Source organism: Natator depressus, chromosome 1, assembly GCF_965152275.1.
Source record: "Natator depressus isolate rNatDep1 chromosome 1, rNatDep2.hap1, whole genome shotgun sequence".
In the NCBI taxonomy this organism is placed as follows: domain Eukaryota; kingdom Metazoa; phylum Chordata; order Testudines; family Cheloniidae; genus Natator; species Natator depressus.
In genome coordinates, this window is record NC_134234.1 from 61,767,916 (window position 1) to 61,788,697 (window position 20,782).

General features: G+C 41.3%; 1 protein-coding gene across 1 annotated transcript; it reads left to right on the plus strand.

Annotated features, from left to right (window-relative positions):
- The first annotated feature begins 1,496 nt into the window (after positions 1–1,496).
- Positions 1,497–8,758, plus strand: LOC141982128 (snaclec bitiscetin subunit beta-like). The gene is made up of 6 exons (XM_074943898.1): positions 1,497–1,502; positions 2,889–2,976; positions 4,660–4,883; positions 6,344–6,481; positions 7,495–7,630; positions 8,676–8,758. The coding sequence occupies exons 2-6, from the start codon at positions 2,916–2,918 to the stop codon at positions 8,756–8,758; spliced, it is 642 nt and encodes a 213-aa protein (XP_074799999.1). The 5' UTR covers positions 1,497–1,502; positions 2,889–2,915.
- The last annotated feature ends 12,024 nt before the right edge of the window (positions 8,759–20,782 follow it).

Sequence of the window (20,782 nt, forward strand, 5' to 3'; positions counted from 1 at the left end):
CATTTTGCTATATAGTAAACGGCATGCAGTATGCACTCGGAAACTGATTCTTTTATAAATATATTATGGTGAGAATGAGAAGTGGGTAAACTACTCAGACCACTTATTTACCATCATTTTATAGGTTTAGTACATAATCCTCCTTTAATACACTGTCCTTCACCACAGAACAAACACCAAACACCTTTTCCCATACCACATTACCCGGAAGGGCAGGAGAAGCAGCCTAGTGATGAAGGATATGACTCTGCAATTGTTGCTCACATTGTGAGTATCTCGCCTGATTAGATACTTCTCAATGTGAGTTAGGATAGCAGAGGCAGGCCCTCATATGCTGTTTGTAAGATAAAACAAAGGGAAATTTGCCACTGGGATGCACACCTTGGAGCTATACAGAACCAGTCCCACCCACAGTCCATCTTTAAGGAGGCACTAGGATCCATCCCCTGAGGTCTCTCTAATGAATACACCCCAGCTAATCATTATATCTCTTTAATTTTAAAGAGACAGGACTAGCTTTAGGGAACAACTCTCCCTGGACCTGGTGGCAATGAGACTATATTTGTACAAAGAAAGGGGAAAAGGAGTTCGTTTCAACTCCTTTAATAAATATTTGGGTTTTAAATGAATGCATGAACTCAAACTTATGCTCTAATCACATAGTGTGATTCAGAGCATTTAATGAATGCAGGAAGTATTTACTGTACATGAGGGTGTTTCGACAAGGTTTAAGAAAACGGTATGTCATGGGGAAGCTTGTGTATGTTAATACTTAGTCCTGCCATGAGTGCAGGGGACTGGACTTGATGATCTCCTGAGGCCCTTCCAGTCCTATCATTCTATGATTCTATGTTTAATGGAGCTTGAAGGGGTTCTCAGCTCTGACTTGTTCCATTGGCTCATCAACAGACCTGAGCCTTGTCCTGCAGGGAATGTCTTCATCTGACGGGATAAGAAATATAGTTTCCATGTTCTCTCAACTCTAGGCTCCTGCCCTGCAAAACACACACTCACACATAGACACCTCTCTCTCTGCTCCCCTACCTCATCCTCATCCTCCATTAGACAAAGTATTCTACAATGATGGGCACAAATATTATAGATGTTACAGTTGTATTTGGAACCAGTACTGTAGCCTATTTTTATAAGGGTCATCCTAGAAGGACAGCCCTACCTCTTCCCATGTTGTGAAGGGAACTTATTTGTTCTCATATCATTTCTCAGTGGACACTTCAGATTAAGGTGTGTTTCTGAAAGGCTTTGCTAAACAAGCAATGGGTGCTTAAAATAGCACAGATGTCAGAATTGGACCTCACCCATCTTTGTTTAAGGGAGAGAGACTATCTAAAAAGATTTCAAGCTAAATATTAGAGCTGGCCTCATTTACCAAAGGAAGTAGCCATCCTTGCCAAAGCTGGCATCATAAATATGTCAAGGACACAGTTTGTATTTCACACCAAAGTGAAAAGGAGGAAGAAAAAACAGAGAGAATCTGCAATACGGTATTTATCAATCTCTTTTTTTTTACTATGCCTCATTCTGTGTGTTTCTAGTTCTCTGTCTCTCTGTCTATTTATTATATTATACACACATATCAACAGTTGTCTTTCTTATGCATGTATCTGCTTCCTCTTTATACGTTTCTTACTTTTTCTCTTAATCATTGGGGGGGGGGAGGAGTGTTTTCAAGACACTGCACCTGATTCTAATCTCCACTATACTTGTGTAAATCCAGAGTAACCCCAATGGATTAAATAGAATTACTCTGAGATTTGACCCCAATGTAATGAGGATCAGCATCTAGCCAAGCCAAGTCACACTAGGGTTGAGTTTGGCCTGCTGTGTATCAGAGTTAGCCATGTGATTCACATTAATGTTAACTAGAGTCCATGGAGAAATCCTCATTCATTATGCTGACAAAATTCCTTTCCCTGGGTTGTTCCCCTCTCCTATCATTGTTATTTTAGTGCTGCAGCTATTTTCCTCCTATTCAGTCCATCATTAGTTCAGCATGTCATTGAGACTAGAATATAAAAGTGTCATCTAGGCAGCTCCTGTGTGAGTGGACAGCAACTTGTTGCTGAGCTGCCTCTGATGGGTGCTATTGCTGTTCATTCATTCACTCCTGTCTACCCTCTTTGGAGTTGGAGGTACAGACTTAGAAAGGAAGATTAAAAGAACAAAAAATGTACAGTTTGTCTTAATAAATCGTGGGGTGGAATCGGGGAGGAGGACATAATTGTCTCTGTTTATCTGAAGTGTGTGAACACCATGGAAGGAGTCTTATTCAGAACAGAGAGTTATAACTAGGAATAATGGGAGAGAATTAGGAAGGAGAATGTTTAGGCTGAACCACAGGGCAACATTTCTGACAGTGGCATCTGTTAGAATCCCAAAGGGAAGTGGTGGAAGCCCCATTCCTGAAGACACTTAAAACTTAATTGGACAAAGGAATAGGAAACACAGTGTGGGAACAAGCCTACAAGGAGAGGCTTAGTCTAGGTGAGATTAGGGGTAACACTTTCCATGGGAGTTGGGCACATAACCAGCTTAGGTGCTTTTGAAAATCCCAATTAGGCGTCTTTTGCATCATTAGGTGCCTAAATACCTTTGAAAATCTGGCCCTAAGTCACTACTGAAAATGGCATTTAGGCTCCCAAGTCACCTAGGCACTTCTGAATATTTTACACAACATAATGAGTCATGTTGATAATAAAACCATGATAAAACCATCTACCATCTATGGAGTATGATGTAAAGACATCGTTTCTCTCCTCTGTTACACTGACACCAATGGAGATGCCCTGGCAGATCTCTTCCATTTCTTACTTTGACCGGCAGTCAGGTGCCTGGATGAACAACTTCTACCTGATATTTACACATTGCAGGCAACAGTGTCGCAAGGTCTCCTAGCAATGAAGTCCCTTCCATTTTTGTTCCTGATTCTAGGCGTACTGGTTCTCCCTGGCTTGGAAGGTGAGTATAATGCATCTAGAATGTCTGTCTGATGCTGCAAAAAAAGAAACACAGCCTCACCATTTGCTTCTTGTTGTTAGCAGCACAGAATTATTTTAAAGTTAATAGAGTAAAAAGTCTGAGGCTTTGGGGGTTTTTAACGTAGAATGAATCTGGTGTATTGTTTAATATTTCTGCAATGCAGTGACAGTGAGCAAAGGTTGGAGCCAGGTCTAGCGTGATGTGCCCTTGTGCAAGGCTTTCTACATGCAAAGAGCTGCAAAAGGTCCTCAGTAATTCCAAATGATCCACACCCTGCCCGCAACCCAGAAGTACAACTCTTCCGAGTATGACTGAGGCAGGGATAAAATGAGAATGAGCTGCTTTAAGACTGACAGGCCTAGGAGCTGCTGGCGGGGGGAGAGAGAGAAAGAGAGAGAGTGTGTGTGTGTGTGTGTTTGTGTGTGTGCGCGTGTCCATTGTGCTGTTGACTTGCCCTTGCATTAGAGGTGGTGTGGGCCTGCACCACCCTAAGGACTGCTCCAGGAGGGATCTCTCACGGAAGACCAGAGAGTGCAGTGGAAGCACGACCACTGCATTATGCCTGTACTGCCCCTGAAATTGGTGCAGCACACTCCACTCTCTGCTCCTGGCCATCTCTGCTGGTTATAAGGCAGGTTGAAGGAAGGGTCCAGCACCATAATTCACCCCCTCCCTCTCCCCTGTGGGATGGCTTGAGTCCCCAGATACTAAAAGTGACCCAGAGTGTGCAGGTATCCTGGCAGGGAGCTCCAAGGGGAGAGTGGTGGGATGAAATTGTTCAGTGCACCTTCCTCCCCATATTGTTGCTGGGCTAGTGCCAGGCCCATCTAGCTCTAGAGGGGAAAATGGGGCTTCCACAAGATGAAATTTGAATGGATAATACAACAGATTCTAAGGTAGAGGAAATTACCATATGAGGTTTTGGGAGATAAATCAATGATATCTGGAAGTTGAATCCAACTGTGCTGATTGTTTACTAAGAAGGATGTTGGAAAGAAATTGACTGCAATAAGTTTCACAAAATTAATCTTAATTCTGGCCTGACAGACCTGTATTGTTCTAGTATTCCTCCTTCTCTCCTAAAGGTGTTGATACATCTCAGCCCCAGCCTGCAATTCACATTGCTAGTCCTGTCCTGGGTCCTCCCTGACAAAGCTTTGCTAATACACATACTCCTGATCTGCAGAACCAACTGCTGTTTGAGTCTGGAGAACCAAACAATACCCGCCAGTGCCTTTCAGTTCTGACCTGCTGCACCCCCTGCAGTCTCTCCCAGGGGCACAGCCAGAGAGGAATCAGCAAGCTGCTATGCATTGCACCAACCACTGACATGGTTTTGTGAAGTAGAGAAGTGGATCCATTGTATCCTGCAATGAGAGCAGCAAACTAATATTGTTTATGACCTCATCAGAACTTGACTCCTAAGACGAGTGCGCTTCATTTGCTGAATTTGCATTGTCCCACTGAATATCTAGTACAATGTTTGCTCCTAATTATATTCAGTAAATCATCCTTGTTTCACTTTATATAGACTGTTATAACTCAGTTCACATAGATTTAAAGAGACATCCAAGGTGAGAGGGAGACATATTGTCCAGAGAGATATATGGACTTTTGTTCTTCCGGTACCTCTCTCTAGGAGTCGGTTTGTATTTCTCATAGGTGACGAGAACCCAGGTGTCAAACGTCGTGATGTCCGGTTCTTGGACAGCATATTTGGGGGCAGTCATTCTTCACCTAAGGACATTCAAGTCCCAGCTCAAGCTGACTCCTCCTTACTAGAGTCAGAATTGTTCTGCCAAGGTCCCTGTCAGGATGGATGGGTCAGTAACATGGGCCAGTGTTACAAGTTTGTCCAGGAGCAAAATACATGGGCCGATGCTGAGGTACCAGGTTCTTCAAAATGAGAATTTTCTCTCTCTCCCCTTGTTCTATCTTCTTTTACTTTTTTGTTTCTTTTCTCCTTCCTTTCTGATTTACCTGAAATGTATCAATCCTGGCAGAAGGTACTTGATACACATTTCAGGGCTGAACATGTGGGTGAGCTACCAGCATGCAGCTTTGCCATGTGAGATGCTCAAGTAGCTATGAACCAACTCCTACTCAGCTCTCGGATCTTTTGAAATCTGAAAACAGTTCTCATTTAATCCCATTTCTCTCCACTGGTCAGGATTCACTGCCTTTGAACATTGGCATTTTCCCATCTAAACTCTGGAACAAGCCAGAGAATTTCTAATTCCTTGTTAAAATCCTAACACCAAACTGAAGAGAAGGTTAGGTGATTTTCCTGTTTATGAGGCAGTTGGCCCCACCCCCACTCTGAATGTGCTAACTCATCCCTAAGAGGCTTAACTTTTATCTCTCTGCCTCATAAAAACACTTCTGAAGAGAAAATTCCTTTTGCCTTGTCTATGTTCCTCCAAATCTCAGAGGCTTGCTAAAAGATAATCTGACTTCACTTTGCTCCCTGTTCTAATTATACCAGATGAGGCCGGTGCTATATTGATGGGGTGGGGGGAGGATGGAGTTCAAAATATTGTCAAAATATGCTAATTTTCAAAATGCAGACACCTCCCTCAAATGCATTCGGTGTAAATGTTTGCTTAGTGGTGCTGCTTTCCACGGAACTCTTTAGTAAAAAGAGAAAGATTTATATGATCTGAGGTTATGGCTATGAGAATGTGTTCAGTTTAAATGACAAAACAAATGCCTTAATCATCAAGGTGAACTGGCAAAGGGCTCCTTAGGGCCAAAGCAAACTGTGCCTTTATTTCAGACTGCAGACAAAGGGGCCTCCTGCCTTATGGGAAAGAGAAACCATCTTGTTACCTGAAGACAGAGGCAAAAATCACACAATCCCACTCAGCAGAACATAGTTAAGAGAACTCTTTACCCCATCTTGATTGGTGGATGGCTGGGGAAACAAGAAGAAAATCTATTTCTTAAACTCTTTTGGTCTTTCAATTTTCTCCATCTTCCTTTTCTCTCTCTACTTTTCTCCCTTTCTGCCCTCTCTGCTTTCCACACTTAATGTTCTTGTTTTCCCCTTTATCATTATTGCTTCCTCTCACACTTCTCCACTCTGGCCTAGCCTAGCTCCATTTGTATGTCTTTCTCTACTCCCTTTATACAACTTTCTCTCTTATGTCCTATTTCCCCCCTTTCTATTTCATTCTCCACTGCCCTTCTCTTTTCACTTTCTCTTATATTCTTGTCTCTCTTTCCCTCTTCACTCCCATTCCCAAACTTTTTCCACTTTTCTCTCTCCCCTTTCTGTTTCACAAACTCTCCCTTCACTCTCTTTCCCACTCTATGTCCCTGGGTCGAATTTGCTTTTACCCTGCAGAGTGTTTGCCAGAGGATAGCAGAGGGAGGTCACCTCACCAGCATCTCCAATGCAGCTCAGAATGATTTCCTTGTGAACCTCGCCAGTTATGCAGACAAAAGGACAACCCAGTTCTGGATAGGAGGAAGTCACCAAAAGGTAAGTGTACTCAGAAAAGGCATGAAAATAATAACCAGCTAGGAGAGGTTCACAGAAGGGATGAGCAAAATTTTTCCATAGAAAATGTATTGATTTTCAGTGATTAATATTAATATCAACTTAATATTTTTAGCTTTGAGCCCCCTCCCAAAAATTGGTTTTCAATTGCGGAAAACCAAAATATTTTCAGTTGCTATAAGCACTTTTTTTTTCAGATTTGATTTTTAACAAAAAAATTCTTCAGAACCCCATCCTCCCCCACCACACACACATATACATGCACATTCCAGCCAACACTAGCCCACAACTGCAGGATGACCTGGGTTCAGGCTTTGCTGGATAAACTGGCATGTGGATAATGGGTTCTAGGTTTAATTTCTGCCTGGCAGAATGTAAACTCAGTAGAGATGAGTTAATACTATCAAAAGCTTCTGTGAATATATTTATTCAGATTTTTGTAATGAATTCACTTGAACTGTCTTCTCAGCAATATTCTAGGAAATGAGTTTATGGTAGGGGCTTTTGTTGATACGATGAATTTACAATTAGTGGAATATTCAAAGAAAGTGAACCTCATATTCGTAATCATTACTATTTGAACTAGAAACTTGATTCTATGAATTATATACATGCAATCAGGAACCAGAAATGTACCATGTGTTCTCAGTGTCCATTCCAAACATCTCAGAAATTGAACACCAAATACCTGCAATGAACTCGTCATAAATGAGTTATAGACTGATTCAGAATAACAAACAGATTCAGGAAAATTGCAATCTATTTGAGGACAATTCACAAATGGAAGAACAGGTGAAGTGAATATGATACATTATTCAAAATGAATTATTCATGCAGCTCCACAGGCCAATAATGTGACTGTAGACAATAAGGGTATGCACACATTTCTGTGGAAGCCCCCTCACACTCCTTCACTCATTTTCAATCCCAGCAGAGTATTAGAATACCTGTCCTCTCTGCAGTTCTCATTAAACTTCTGTATTACTTTTCTGAAGGGTACTTCTCTGAGATGGACTGATGGATCACTGCCAAATTTCATCCAGAGGCCTCTGAGCTCGATTTTCAATGCCATTGGCGGAATATTTAACCATATCTTCAACGTACGAATCTGCCTGACTCTAAATTTAAGAGGTAAAGAAAACAGGGATTGATTTATGACTTACACTTTCATACTAGGCAGAGTGACTGAGGGTAAGGAACAATTGTTTCTGTTAGATTAATAGATTATGAGGCTAAAAGGTACCACTGTGATCATCCAGCCATAGGACTTCCCTGAATTAATTCCTGTTTGAACAACAGAATATCTTTTAGAAAAATATCCAATCTTGATCTAAAAATTTCCAATGACAGAAAATCCATCACAACCCTGGGTAAACTGTTCCAATGGTTAATACCCTCACTAATAAAAATGTGTGTCTCATTTTCAGTCTGAATTTGTCTAGCTTCAACTTCCAGCCACTGGATCTTGTTACATCCTTGTCTGCTAGACTGAAGAGCCCATTATCAAATTTTTGTTCCCCATGTAGGTACTTATAAATTATGATCAAGTCACCCCTTAACCTTCTCTTTGTTAGTCTCAGGGAGCTCAATCTAGGTTATCACTCTAAGGCATGTTTTCCAGTCCTTTAATTATTCTCTTGGCTCTTCTCTGAACCCTCTTCAATTTATCAACATCCTTCTTGAAGTGTGGCTATCAGAACTGAACATGTTATTCCAGTGATGCTTTTTGTTTCAAGACATTTTCCTTGCTCATCAGGGTCAGAACTTCTCCCCAAAACACACCCATGCATGCAAACACACACACACACACACACACACACCCATATGCCCACAGAGCTCCACTATTATAACTCAACCCTGCTCTGTGAATCATTTTCTCCTGGGGCGAAACAGGAAGGTAGTCTCCATTTTTGTTTAATCATGAGCTTTCCTTAGCCTTGCCCTACCAATGGACCCCAACCACCCCCTGATTGAGCCGATATTTCCTGGATTAGTTGGAGAAAATGTTACCTTTTGGTTAGTGCAATTTATATATTTTGTAAACACAAATTAGAAGGAGAATTAGTTTTCCAGGGACTGAACTGAGCCCAAATGAGCTCATGTCAGAAGTGAAAAAATTCATTTATAAATTGTTCTGTTACTTTTCCTTTTCATCTTCATTTGTCTTTGTTTCCAGTCCAGGGTAAGTGGGATGGCTGTAACTGCAACAAGAAGTTATCATTCATCTGCAGTTACAAACCCAGTTTGACCCCGCCTTAGCCTGCAACAGGAAGTCTATGCTGCTCATGAAATCTGACCACTTTTACTGCACTCAGAATGTCGTTCAGCCACAATTAATGAGTGATTCTTTCATATGGTAAAAATCAAGATGTCAGTTTAAAAAAACCCAGAATGTTAACTCATATGATATAGATAGAACAGAAAACAGTAGAAGAAATTAAAAAGTGACTTGCTCGTAGACTGCATTTAGAACGCTGTAAAAAGGGTGATATAAAAATAATTTCTGCTTTGATCTGAATGCTTGATGAAATCAGTGCACTATTGGGCTTTTCCACAGGGGTTTCAAGAATATTCATGAGAGCTCTTTAATTATTAAATAATTACAAATCATTACAACATTACCCATTTCACCATTTAATCACATCAATACATACATTTTAAATCCTGGAAATTCTCCTTTCTTAATGTCAGATAAATCCAAGAAAAGTCAGCTGAATGTTTTCAGTTTTTAAGTAGTTAAAAGGCTAGTTCATTGAACTGTAATATAACCATAAAAAGAAGTACAAATCATATGGAACAGTCATGTGTATATCATTATACAGAGAGATGATACAGAGCTTTGTTAACTTCATGGGATAGCATTTTGTTAAGTGAAGCAAAACTTGTCATTATGGCCATGTATGTTAAAATGACTAAACATTATACATTACTGTGGTCTGTGTAAACAAACAACATCAATTTGTTTTTCTTAATTATAAGTTACTGTATTGCTTTTGACTCATTAGTTAGTTGAAAGTTCTTACGGTAATTGTGTCCCTCCCCGAGACATGTCAGTCATTGGCGAACCTTCATAGAATCCTAAAAGACTAGTTGGATCATTCAGGTGATAATGGAGCATCTAGGTGAATAAACTTTCCTTGGTAGCAATGGTGGGAACACTAACATAGGCCAACTACTAGCATTTTAATATCTGCGTCATCTAACCCTGCTCAGAGGACGACTTCATGCCATGGTGGTAACAACTCCAGTGCCTTATCTGTACTAGAGTTCACTCTTTTGCTGATAGCAGTGGAGATGCAGTTGTTGGAGTAATAGTGAGAAATGTTTTTAAATGTATGAAGTTTGCCGTAACATAATGTCCCCTCAATATCAGTGGCCATACGTATAATAATTACAGGGTATGCCATTGATATTGAGGTGAACATAAGAATGGCCCTACTGGGTCAGACCAAAGGTCCATGTAGCCCAGTATCCTGTCTTCCAACAGTGGCCAATACCAGGTGCCATAGAGGGAATTAACAGAACAGGCAATCATCAAATGATCCATCCCCTGTCGCCCATTCCCAGCTGCTGGCAAACAGAGGTTAGGGACACCATCCCTGCCCATCCTAGCTAATAGCCATTGATGGACCTATCATCCATGAATTTATTTAGTTCTTTTTTGAACCATGTTATAGTCTTGGCCTTCACAACATCCTCTGGCAAGGAGTTCCACAGGTTGACTGTGTGCTGTGTGAAGAAATACTTCACACAAAGATGAAAATGATTTGTTGGGGAAGAGTCAACATGGTTTTTGTAAAGGGAAATCATGCCTCATCAATCTACTAGAATTCTTTCAGGTCAACAAGCATGTGGAGTGGGGAGATCCAGTGGATACAGTGTACTTAGATTTCCAGAAAGCCTTTGACAAGGTCCCTCACCAAAGGCTCTTAAACAAAGAAAGCTGTCATGGGATAAGACAGGAGGTCCTCTCATGGAATGGTAACTGGTTAAAAGATAGGAGACAAAGGGTAGGAATAAATTGTCAGTTTTCAGAATGGAGAGAGGTAAATAGTGGTGACACCCAGGGGTCTGTACTGGGACCAGTCCTATTCAACGTATTCATAAATGATCTGGAAAAAGGGGTAAACAGTGAGATGGCAAAATTTGTAGATGAAACAAAACTACTCAACATAGTTAAGACCAAAGCAGACTGCGAAGAGCTACAAAGGGATCTCACAAAACTGGGTAACTGGACAATAAAATGGCAGATAACATTCAATGTGGATAAATACAAAGTAATGCACATTGGAAAACATAATCCCAACTATACATATAAAATGATGGGGTCTAAAATTAGCTGTTACCACTCAAGAGAGAGATCTTGGAGTCATTGTGGATAGTACTCTGAAAACATCCACTCAATGTGCAGAGGCAGTCAAAAAAGCAAACAGAATGTTGGGAATCATTAAGAAAGGGATAGATAATAAGACAGAAAATACCCTATTGCCTCTATATAAATCCATAGTACGCCCACATCTTGAATACTGCATGCAGATGTGGTCACCACATCTCAAAAAAGATATATTGGAATTGGAAAAGATTCAGAAAAGGGCAACAAAAATTATTAGGGGCATGGAACATATCTTTCCGTATGAGGAGAGATAAATAAGATTGGGATTTTTCATCCTGGACTAAGGGGGAATATGATAGAGGTCAATAAAATCATGACTGGTATGGAGAAAGTAAATAAGGAAGTGTTATTTACTCCTTCTCATAACACAAGAACTAGGGGTCACCATATGAAATTAATAGGCAGCAGGTTTAAAACAAACAAAAAGAAGTATTTCTTCACACAACGCACAGTCAATTTGTGGTAGTTTCCAGAGGATGTTGTGAAGGCCAGGACTATAACAGGGTTCAAAAAAGAACTAAATAAATTCCTGGAGGATAGGTCCATCAATGGCTATTAGCTAGGATGAGCAGGGATGGGGTCCCTAGCTTCTGTTTGCCAGAAGCTGGGAATGGGCAACAGGGGATGGATCACTTGATGATTTTTCCCTGTTCTGTTAATTCCCTCTATGGCACCTGGCATTGGCCACTGTTGGAAGGATACTGAGCTAGATGGACTTTTGGTCTGACCCAGTATGGATGTTCTTATGTAATACTTCCTCTTGTTTGGTTTAAACCTGCTGCCTATTAATTTCATTGGGTGACCCCTAGTTCTTGTGTTATGAGAAGAAGTAAATAACACTGCCTTATTTACTTTCTCCACACCAATCATGATTTTATAGATCTCTATCATAGCCCCGCTTTGTTGTATCTTTTCCAATCTGAAAAGTCCCAGCCTTAATCTTTCTCAGAGGAAAGCTGTTCCATATCCCTAATCATTTTTGTTGTCCTTTTTCATAACCCATGTTACATATTTATCTAAGGTCCATTGTTCAGGGTAACCACTGTATTTCAGTAACATCATTAGTTTACCACATTGGCTACCTGCTATATCAAAACTACCTAATCGATGCACAGTTTACCTGTGAGGTAAGTACTGTCAGTATTATGGAGCACATGGTACAGATGGGGAAAGTGAGACACACAGAGGGTAAATAACTTGTCCATGATCATACAGCAAGTCAGTGGTAGGGCAGGCATTTAGGACCCTCAGTCCTCATGCTCAGTGCACTAGACAGTGCAAAATCCCAACTCAAAGTGACTTTTTTTCCTTGTCAATTAGTTTACCTCAAAAGAGCGAGCTGACTGACTGGACTAGTTAATCTGGGCTTCCTGATCCACAAAGAACACCACATTTCATTGTCAGCAACATGCCCCGCTCCTGGATTTTATTTTTGAACAACATCTCTGTCCCTAGAGAATGGGTTTAGGGGCCTGTGTTCTTAATGTAGAAGAATAAGGTTATTCAGATACAGTGGTCATTTTATAATATGGTAGCCAGAGCTTCCAGGAGTCCATTAAAACATGGTGAATGCCTGGGGGCAAATGGGCTAGGGTTTTCCTAATAAATATGGAACTCTACATCTCCTGTGCTAATATGAACCATGTTGATAAGATCTGAAACCTGACCTACATCCAGTGGGTGACTGGTGAGCTATCTAAACTGATTCAGTGGGCTCACTTCAGTTTCCAGTGGCATGTAGTCCACAATACTGAAACCACCACCACAATTAGCAATAATTTAGCACTTTTTTAAAGGCAGGCACAGCAGAAGTATCAAGGCCACAGACAGCAGGCACACACGGTGAACTTGTCTTATCCCTAGAGTAATACTGTGTGGTACTTTTTAATCCATTAATCTCAGAGACTTTTACAAAGCAGGTTTTTTGCCCCATTTTACAGATGGGAGAAAATGAGGTACAGCGAGGTGAATACCTACAGCAAGCCAACGTTAGAGCTAGGAACAGTTCAGAGGTTAGAGCACTCATCGGAGATGAGGGTTCAGTGCCCCCCTTTCTGTCCTAGCAGTGAAAGGATTTAAGCTGGGCTGTACCACTTTTCAGGAGAGTGCTCTAACCACTGACCTGTGAGATACTCCAATGTGGGGCTCCCTCAGTCTCTCCTGTTGAAGCTGTTCCACTGTGGATAAATAATAAAAGAGTGGTTGGAGCAGGGAAGGACTGGACCTTTTGTCTCCTACCTCCTAGGTGGGTCCCCTAGCCACTGAACTCTATAGGCTCTCTCTTTTCCAAACATGTTTTCTTTCTTTAGCCACAATGGAACTTTAGCTTCAACAGGAGAGATTGAGGGTGCCCCAAATCCGAATATCTCATAGCCCAGTGGTTAGTGCACTCTCCCGAGACAAAGGACATCCCTGTTCAGATCCAGTTGAAGCTGGGTCTCCTATGTCCCAAGCACATGCTAAAAGTTGTAAGGGAGACTCGGCACCAAATCCTTCCCTTCCCCCAAGTCCTGGGCTTTTTGTGAAGCAATGCAGCCACCTAACCTCAAGCAGCAGCTTCCTCCCAGAAGCCTGGGCTTAGGTGCCTATCTCCAAGAGAGAAGCAGGGCCTAGGACATACCCTTTTCATTGGTTAGCCTAGAGTGCTGGCTTTTGTGGATGGCATTCTTAGGCACATGTCTCTCCCCATTCACTGTATAGAGAGCCAAGGCCACTAACTCTGGCTTTGTGGATCACAGTGGTGTTCACGTGATTTTCTGGGCCTCTACAAGTTAGGCGCTGTGATGCTCAGCATTGTAATGCCTAAGTCCCTTTGTGGATCCCACCCTAGGTGCCTATCCGCATCTTTAGTCATCTTATTATCTTTGAAAATCAGGCCCTTAGACATATTGGCAGAGCAGCCTTGGAAAATCTTCTCCATGCTGTACCTATTCTATGGACAAAGGCCTTCAGTATCCAGGCAATAAATGCAATATCTTCCATGAGCACTAGCTGAGATAAAGCTATTTGTCCTTTTAATTAATTACTGCTTTTCCATGAGAATATGAATTATTCTGACTGTAGACTGTGATATTGAGCCATTATTAGTTTATTTATAATTTATATTATAGTAGTGCCCAGAGGCCCTAATCAGCGACAGGGCCTCACAGTAGGAGGTGCTATATAAACCCATAGGAAGACATGGCTCCCAACCAAAGAGTTTACAGTCTAATTCATGAGCTGGGGTGGTTGAGCTGATGAAGGAGTTAGGATATTATGGAGCTGTGACCTAATTTGATGTGGTGTTTTCCCAGGCTTTGTTACAATGTCACCATCTCTCTTTTGAAATGTCTTCACTGATTGTTCTCATGTGGCAGTGCACAATGGGGCTGAGAGTGGAGGAAGGTATTTCCCTCCACAGAGGACTCATCTGAATGGTATTTGTGGTAGTTACATCCCACTGCTTCCAGACAATTTGAAGAGAAATGGGAGACAGTACAATTGAACACAGCCCTACAAAATCATCCAATCTCTGCGGTAGTCCCATGCTAGGGTTTTTTTGTTTGTTTATATGTTTTGGTTTTGTCTTATCAATCAATCAGCCAATATGTTGGCCTACTAACCTGTGAGATCTGGTCCCTCAAGCTGTCAGTGACATTAGGTTAGTTGCTGTTTCTACAGGCAAATTGTCATTTCAGAGCTTTTCCTTCTTCCTACAATGCTGATGAATGCTTTTCTGAGAAGTATATAATACAATGAGAGCCTGATTTCCTAAGCTATGCACACACAATTGTGTCCCTTATTTGTGCAGGCAACTTCTACAACATGCAAGCAAATTCGGTAAATGGGGCACAGATGGGCACTTAGACTCATAACTGATTACTTGCACATACAGTTACATGCATGCCTGAATTTTCAGTTTGTATGCCTTTCTTTTTGCTTGTCTAGTTCATTTGCGTGTGCAAGTACCTGATTTCACACACGATCACACAAATTAGGTGTGTGCTTGCAAATGCACAATTTTGAATAAATGCCATTCTTGGATAATCACATGGAAAACTTTTTTTGTCAGATCACTAGTCTTATCTTGTACTATCAAAAGAATAGAGCAATGCTGCAGTAAAATGCGACAGATTTTGAGTAAAAAGCCCACAGGGGGCCACAAATGACCTAAATCAAGGACTCCTAATCCTATGGCACTTTTGCTTTAGTGCCATAGAGATGACAAATGACCCCAATAACTGTCCCCACTTTGATCTGGTAGGAAACATGTAAACCCTGCCCTCTTCTTTCTCAGGCAGGGAAGTGGTTTCTACAGGCAGCCTACAGTTGGTCATGCTGAAAAAAGAGAATTCAGGTTAATTCAGCTTCAAAACCACTAAAATACACCGCAGAGCCCTCAGCAGCTTTAGACACAGCCTTCACCTCAAGAGACTCTAACAATTTTCTCCTTGCCTCTCAGTAATGATTAATGCACAGGCTGAAATACACAAAGGGGTAATAAGATACCCTGTGAAGGTGTTGAAGGCACTGCTACAGCTTTCCCAGTACTGATACATTATCTCTGCCAGTATCTTATTTGTGAAGGTGGCACTGTGGAAAATGGCAAAAAGTAAAAAATAACACTTTCCAATGAATAGTTAGTACCACTGGTAGCAGAACACCGGCTGTACATGTGTGAAGAAGCTAATTAGGAAGGGGACTGTATTAACAAGGAGAGGAGTGTCTTTGACTATGCATCAGCAGAAAGGGAGAAAGCAAAAATGAACACAAGGAAGGATCCTTTCAGAGGAAAGGGGTAATTGCATACGGGTCTGGGAGGAAACGTAACCTTTTTCATCTCATGGTGCAAAGTTCCTTTGTTCATCTTATTGTGAATTAGCAGGCATTGACATTTTGAGTACTAGAGAGACAAGAAGACAGGGTCTCTCACTTTACTGCTTCTCTGGGGCCTCTCTACACAAGGGAAAAATTAGAAACCATTTCCAGCGTCGCTAACACTGGTTCAGCTGAACAAGGCCATGTTGGGAGACCTAGCATAACTGCTGGCCATCATTTGCAGCCCTGTGTTGATTAGCCCTAATCCCAGCAGGGATATTTGCTTAAAATGTTGTTAGCAGCTACAGGTCAATCTACTTATTATCATGTATTTATAATATTATAGCACCTAGGAGCTCCAGTCATGGACCAGGACCCCATTGTGCTAGAAGCTGTACAAACACAAAACAAAAAGAAAGTCCCTCTCAATCTCATCAGTAGCTGTTCAACTGAACCAGTGTTCGCAATGGAGGGAAATTTTCTCAAAAATATCCCTAATGTAGAAAGGGATCTTAGAAACCTGAGTTTGGTAGTTAATGCAAAAATGTATCTCATGAATTGCCATTCGCCATCTTTGCACTTCATAATAGTAGTAGTAATACTGGTATTATCATAATGCCCAAACAATATCAAGGCCCCATTGTGCTAGACACTGTAAAAACACACAAAACAAGGCAGTCTCTGCCCAGAAGGGCTTTTGTGTTCACTTCAAGTAATCCAGTTTCCTGGCGCAAATATTCACAGAGAGAGAATTTCAAAGTATACATGCCGGAAGTGCTTGTATATTCTTACCCAGGCTAAACAACAGGGGCTTCAGAGCTAGAGCAAGGAAGCTAGCCCCTTGAGTGGTTGATGAGTACTAGAAATGCTTAGACAACTGGGGAGTCAGAAGCAGAGATTAACCAGGCACTCAGATGCTACAATGAAGGTCATGGTAAGAACCGTGGTTGGAGAGATTGAGAGAACGTGTGTGCATATAACCAAGCAGTGATCACAGCCAGATTGTGTGGGTGTGGTGTAGGTGTGGGTGGCTGGACCAAGCAGTGGTCACAGCCAGATCACATAGGAAGTCTAGCTGCCCGTACAGTAAGGATAAGTGCAAACTGACTTCCTGGACCAACAGCTGAGAAGAAGACCAGGACCAAGGAGCTAGGAGCAAGAATCTTGCAGTGCACCAATGCTGCTTTACAAGCTTTACACAGTCTTTACTGCAATGGAAAAATGTTCAGTGGTTTAATTTTTAATATCATAGCAGATGGTCAAGAAACACTGAGAATATCTGCATGCAAAACATAGCTTGATCACAATTTGTGCTTCTCCTTCAATCTTCCCTTCCCCCTCATCCTTTCCCTCTTTAATCAATCACAAAATCACCTTGAGGATGTGCCAGTCTCTGCTTCATACCAGCAGCTTTTCTAAGTACTGCCCAGATTAAACGCATGGTCTGTGTACATAGCAAGAAAAGATGATCAATATGAGTGGCCTTTGAGTACAAAAGGTCGATTTCATTATTTTAGACCATTGTAACAGCAATCAACAACCTACACTTCAAATCAGGAGAAGCATTTCTGAGACAGCTAACAGAAAAACTCAGACTGTACATTAATAGATTCAGGCAAAATATTGCCAGTTAGTGTCTAATTAGTCAACTCTGTATGTACACCAGTGGCAGTTGAAAAGATCTGCTTTATTCTGAGTTTCGGGAGCACTCACCACAGGAAACAATATTATATGTTGATTTCCTGCAAAAGTCCTTAACGTAGGCCAATTCTTTTCAACAGTAAAGGCTGTATCTAAGAAGGGAAAGAAAAAAGGACGTAGGAAATAAATATTTTGATAGATGAACCAGGAATTATTAATCCTATGCTTCTCATACAGAATATAAAGCATATATAATTTCCAGGAGGATGTGACTGATGGAGTAGCTCAACTAAGAACATTCTTCATAGATTGAAGTAGACAGGTACCATGTGTGGGGTCATGACGGTCCAGTCATGCAACAAAAAAGCTTTGGACAATTAAAAAAAGGGAATTCTTCACTACTATTTCAGAAGTCAGCCCACAATTACATTTTTGTTAACTCTCTAGTAGCTTTGAAAGGCTCAGTAAATGGATTGTTCAACACAAAGGCCTTCTTTTTTCAACTTTGTTGTACCTTTTCTTCTTTGAAGAGCTATAACATATTGATCAATTCTGTAAAGCCTCTTCACCTGTCAAGCACTATTTTCGCCTTGTCCCATACAATCTTCACATTGAAAAAACACATTTGTAAGTTCATGATGCCCCCAAAAGGTTTATTGTATCCATTAAAAGGGATTAAAAGTTGCTTATTGTCTTCAAAAAAGAAAGCCATATTTAGAATTATATGACTTCAAAGAGAAAAAAAGGAGAATTTTTGTCCTACATTTCATTAATTAAGTGTCATACAGGCCTGCCGCCTTCAAATTCCAAATTCCTGCTGGAAGAAAGTGTCTTGAAGGGCGTGTTTTTTACAGAAACTCAATGTCATTCAATGGATTTTACCCTGCAGAGCAGAAAATGCTGGGTAGGGTGGAATCCCAGACTGCAAACTGATCTAATAAAAAGTAGTAACTAAGAAAGTCTCTTTGCAAAACTACTGAATGTAAAAAGGACACGATCAGTCTAATATGAAAGCAGAGAGATTATTCCAAATTGACTATTTCTACACATTGTTTGGATCTCTATCCGTATAAATCTGATATACAATTGAAACGAATTAATTCATCACAAAATATGTAACACAGTAAATGGCTCTGATTCTACAAACCTTTACTTAGGCAAGTGATGACTACTCACACAAGTCATCTCACTGAAGTAAATGAGACTACTTGTATACAAAAGTTTATAGCACTGGACCCTTACTCTTCTAGCGCTAACTGTGGGATTTTGATGTGGACCCCAAAATTAGACTCAAGGATTAAGCAGGAGAGTGATGCGCGCTGCTTCTTTCCCCCATGCTGTTGTGCACACTATATGCTCTTCGCGAACTCTGCTTCATGTTGTGGAGGAAGATTTTTTTCAAAATGAAACCACAAGTGGAAAAATACGTCTCTGGAGTTATTCTAAAAGGCTTTCACTGGGTTCTTGTGTTTTATGTTACAGATCAAAACAATGAGTCATCTTTAGAAGGTGGTAATCGATTGGGCTGCGATCACACGGCACAGCATTATGAGGTTTTTAAAATTTATTTGTTCTCTCATAGAAAGAAGAAAAGACGTAGGTGCATTAGATCGAATGTATGGGAGCTGTCTGAGCATGCAAAAGAAAAATAGGTCTCCATGCTATGCACCCTGCTTACCAATGCCATGTCCTTTAACACTTAATTTTTGTATTATATACCCAGAGAGTTTGCTGCTCCTTAATTGGGTTGCTCAGTGCAGAGGAGGAGACTAGTCTAGACTGTTAAATGGAATTAAAGCACACAAAGCAGCCTGTGTAGAATGGATACCTTATAGGCAGCGATAGTAGCACTGTTTATTCTTACAGTTACCTGACGCTTTCCATTTTAAGACTCTGTTTTCAGCTGCCAAACTTTAACTGTTTCATTTCCAGGCTGGGTGTCTGCCTTAGGCTGAAACGTTTTTGAAAGTTTCAGCAAAAATTGCTGAGCTGTTTGTGAGAATGAGCTGAGGGGAAAATATGTTGCTTTGTCCTTGGTTGGTTTTTTTTTTAAAAAAAGAGTCCATTTCATTGAGAAGGTCTAGAGCCTCCAAGCTTTGGAGTAGGGACTTGGAATTTGGCAGGGAGGGACGGCCTTTGTGCCAGGGATGCGCCTTTTGTTCTTCTTCCCCCGAAAGCTCACATTTGATTACATTAAAAGCATTTGAAAAATGGTGGTTCCTACATGTTCAGTAAAGCTTCAGAGCTGCAGACTCTGCAGATTCTGTCCACACTGGGCCTGCTCCAGATGGGGGCTGAGCAGGACTTTCCCTGCAATTGCAGCTCTGGGCTGCTGCTGCAGCCTGTGCACTGTGGTCAGGCTCTGAAACTGAAGGTAAGGAGACTGTCTCTCCTCTGCTTTCAGTGCCTGACCTGCTGACACCCAAGCAACGGGAGGAGGAAGCTACCTGAATCACATGCAAAGGGGACTAGAGCTAAATCTAGGGGGAAGAGGCGGGGAGAGTATATTGGGACATGGTGCCTGGAAAAGGTGAGGAAAGACAGGGACCAAAGGCTAACTTGAGGGAGAGGGAAACTGGGACTGGGAGTTGGGGTAAAGGACAGATTGGGAGCTGCTGGTTTAGGAGACTGGGGCTGGAAATGGGAGGGAGGAGGTTGGAACTGGGACAGGGAGTTCATAGGATTTACTAGGCAAGAAAACGGGGACTGGGATGATAAGCATGAGGAGTGAGACTGGGACGAGTTAGGTGAGGAGAATGGCGCTGGGACAAGAAGTGTGGGCTGAGGAAGAGACAGGATTGTGACAGGGACAGACTGGAGACGATGAGGCAGAAGGTATCACACTTGGAGGGGAACAGGCAAAAAAATCCGTGCCCACAAGAGCACATTCCCCTCCAGAGCATGGAATGGAACCAAAGATTGCTGAGTCTTGCCATTCCTCCGCTGTCAGCAAATACCTGTGAAACTCCCTGCCAAAGTGTCTCATCCCTCTGTAGTGCTAGTCCCCAGAGACAACTTACTATTACAACCAGCTATTCTATAAACCAAGGGGCAGAAGTTTTTGAAGTGGATCTAAAAGTTCCATCCCTGGTGATGACCCATGTGCAAGTCAACATGATGCCAAATGATGGAAATTCTGTTTTTTCAGTTTGCTTTTTTTTTAAAAAAAAACCTAGGAATTTACACACACAAAAACCTGTTGAAAGAATACTACTAAGGTTCCTAAGTTAAGCACTCAAAAATTAGGAAATCCCTAACTTTAATTCCCCCCCATACATATGCATATGCATTTTGAATGATACAGTCACATAATTATATGATCACGTACTATTTTTTCCTCCTGCCTCTTTCAGTGCACAGGATAGACAGTACTCATGGAGTGACAGCTATTCAGTATTTTATTTTATCTTCATTGTTCAACAGGTGGTCCCAGGCCTTATTTACTCCTCTCA

Coding starts and splice junctions, on each gene's coding strand:
- LOC141982128 (XM_074943898.1), top strand. CDS start 2,916: ATGAAGTCCCTTCCATTTTTGTTCCTGATTCTAGGCGTACTGGTTCTC. Junction 4,884..6,343: donor ATACATGGGCCGATGCTGAG/GTACCAGGTTCT, acceptor TTTACCCTGCAG/AGTGTTTGCCAGAGGATAGC. Junction 6,482..7,494: donor TAGGAGGAAGTCACCAAAAG/GTAAGTGTACTC, acceptor ACTTTTCTGAAG/GGTACTTCTCTGAGATGGAC.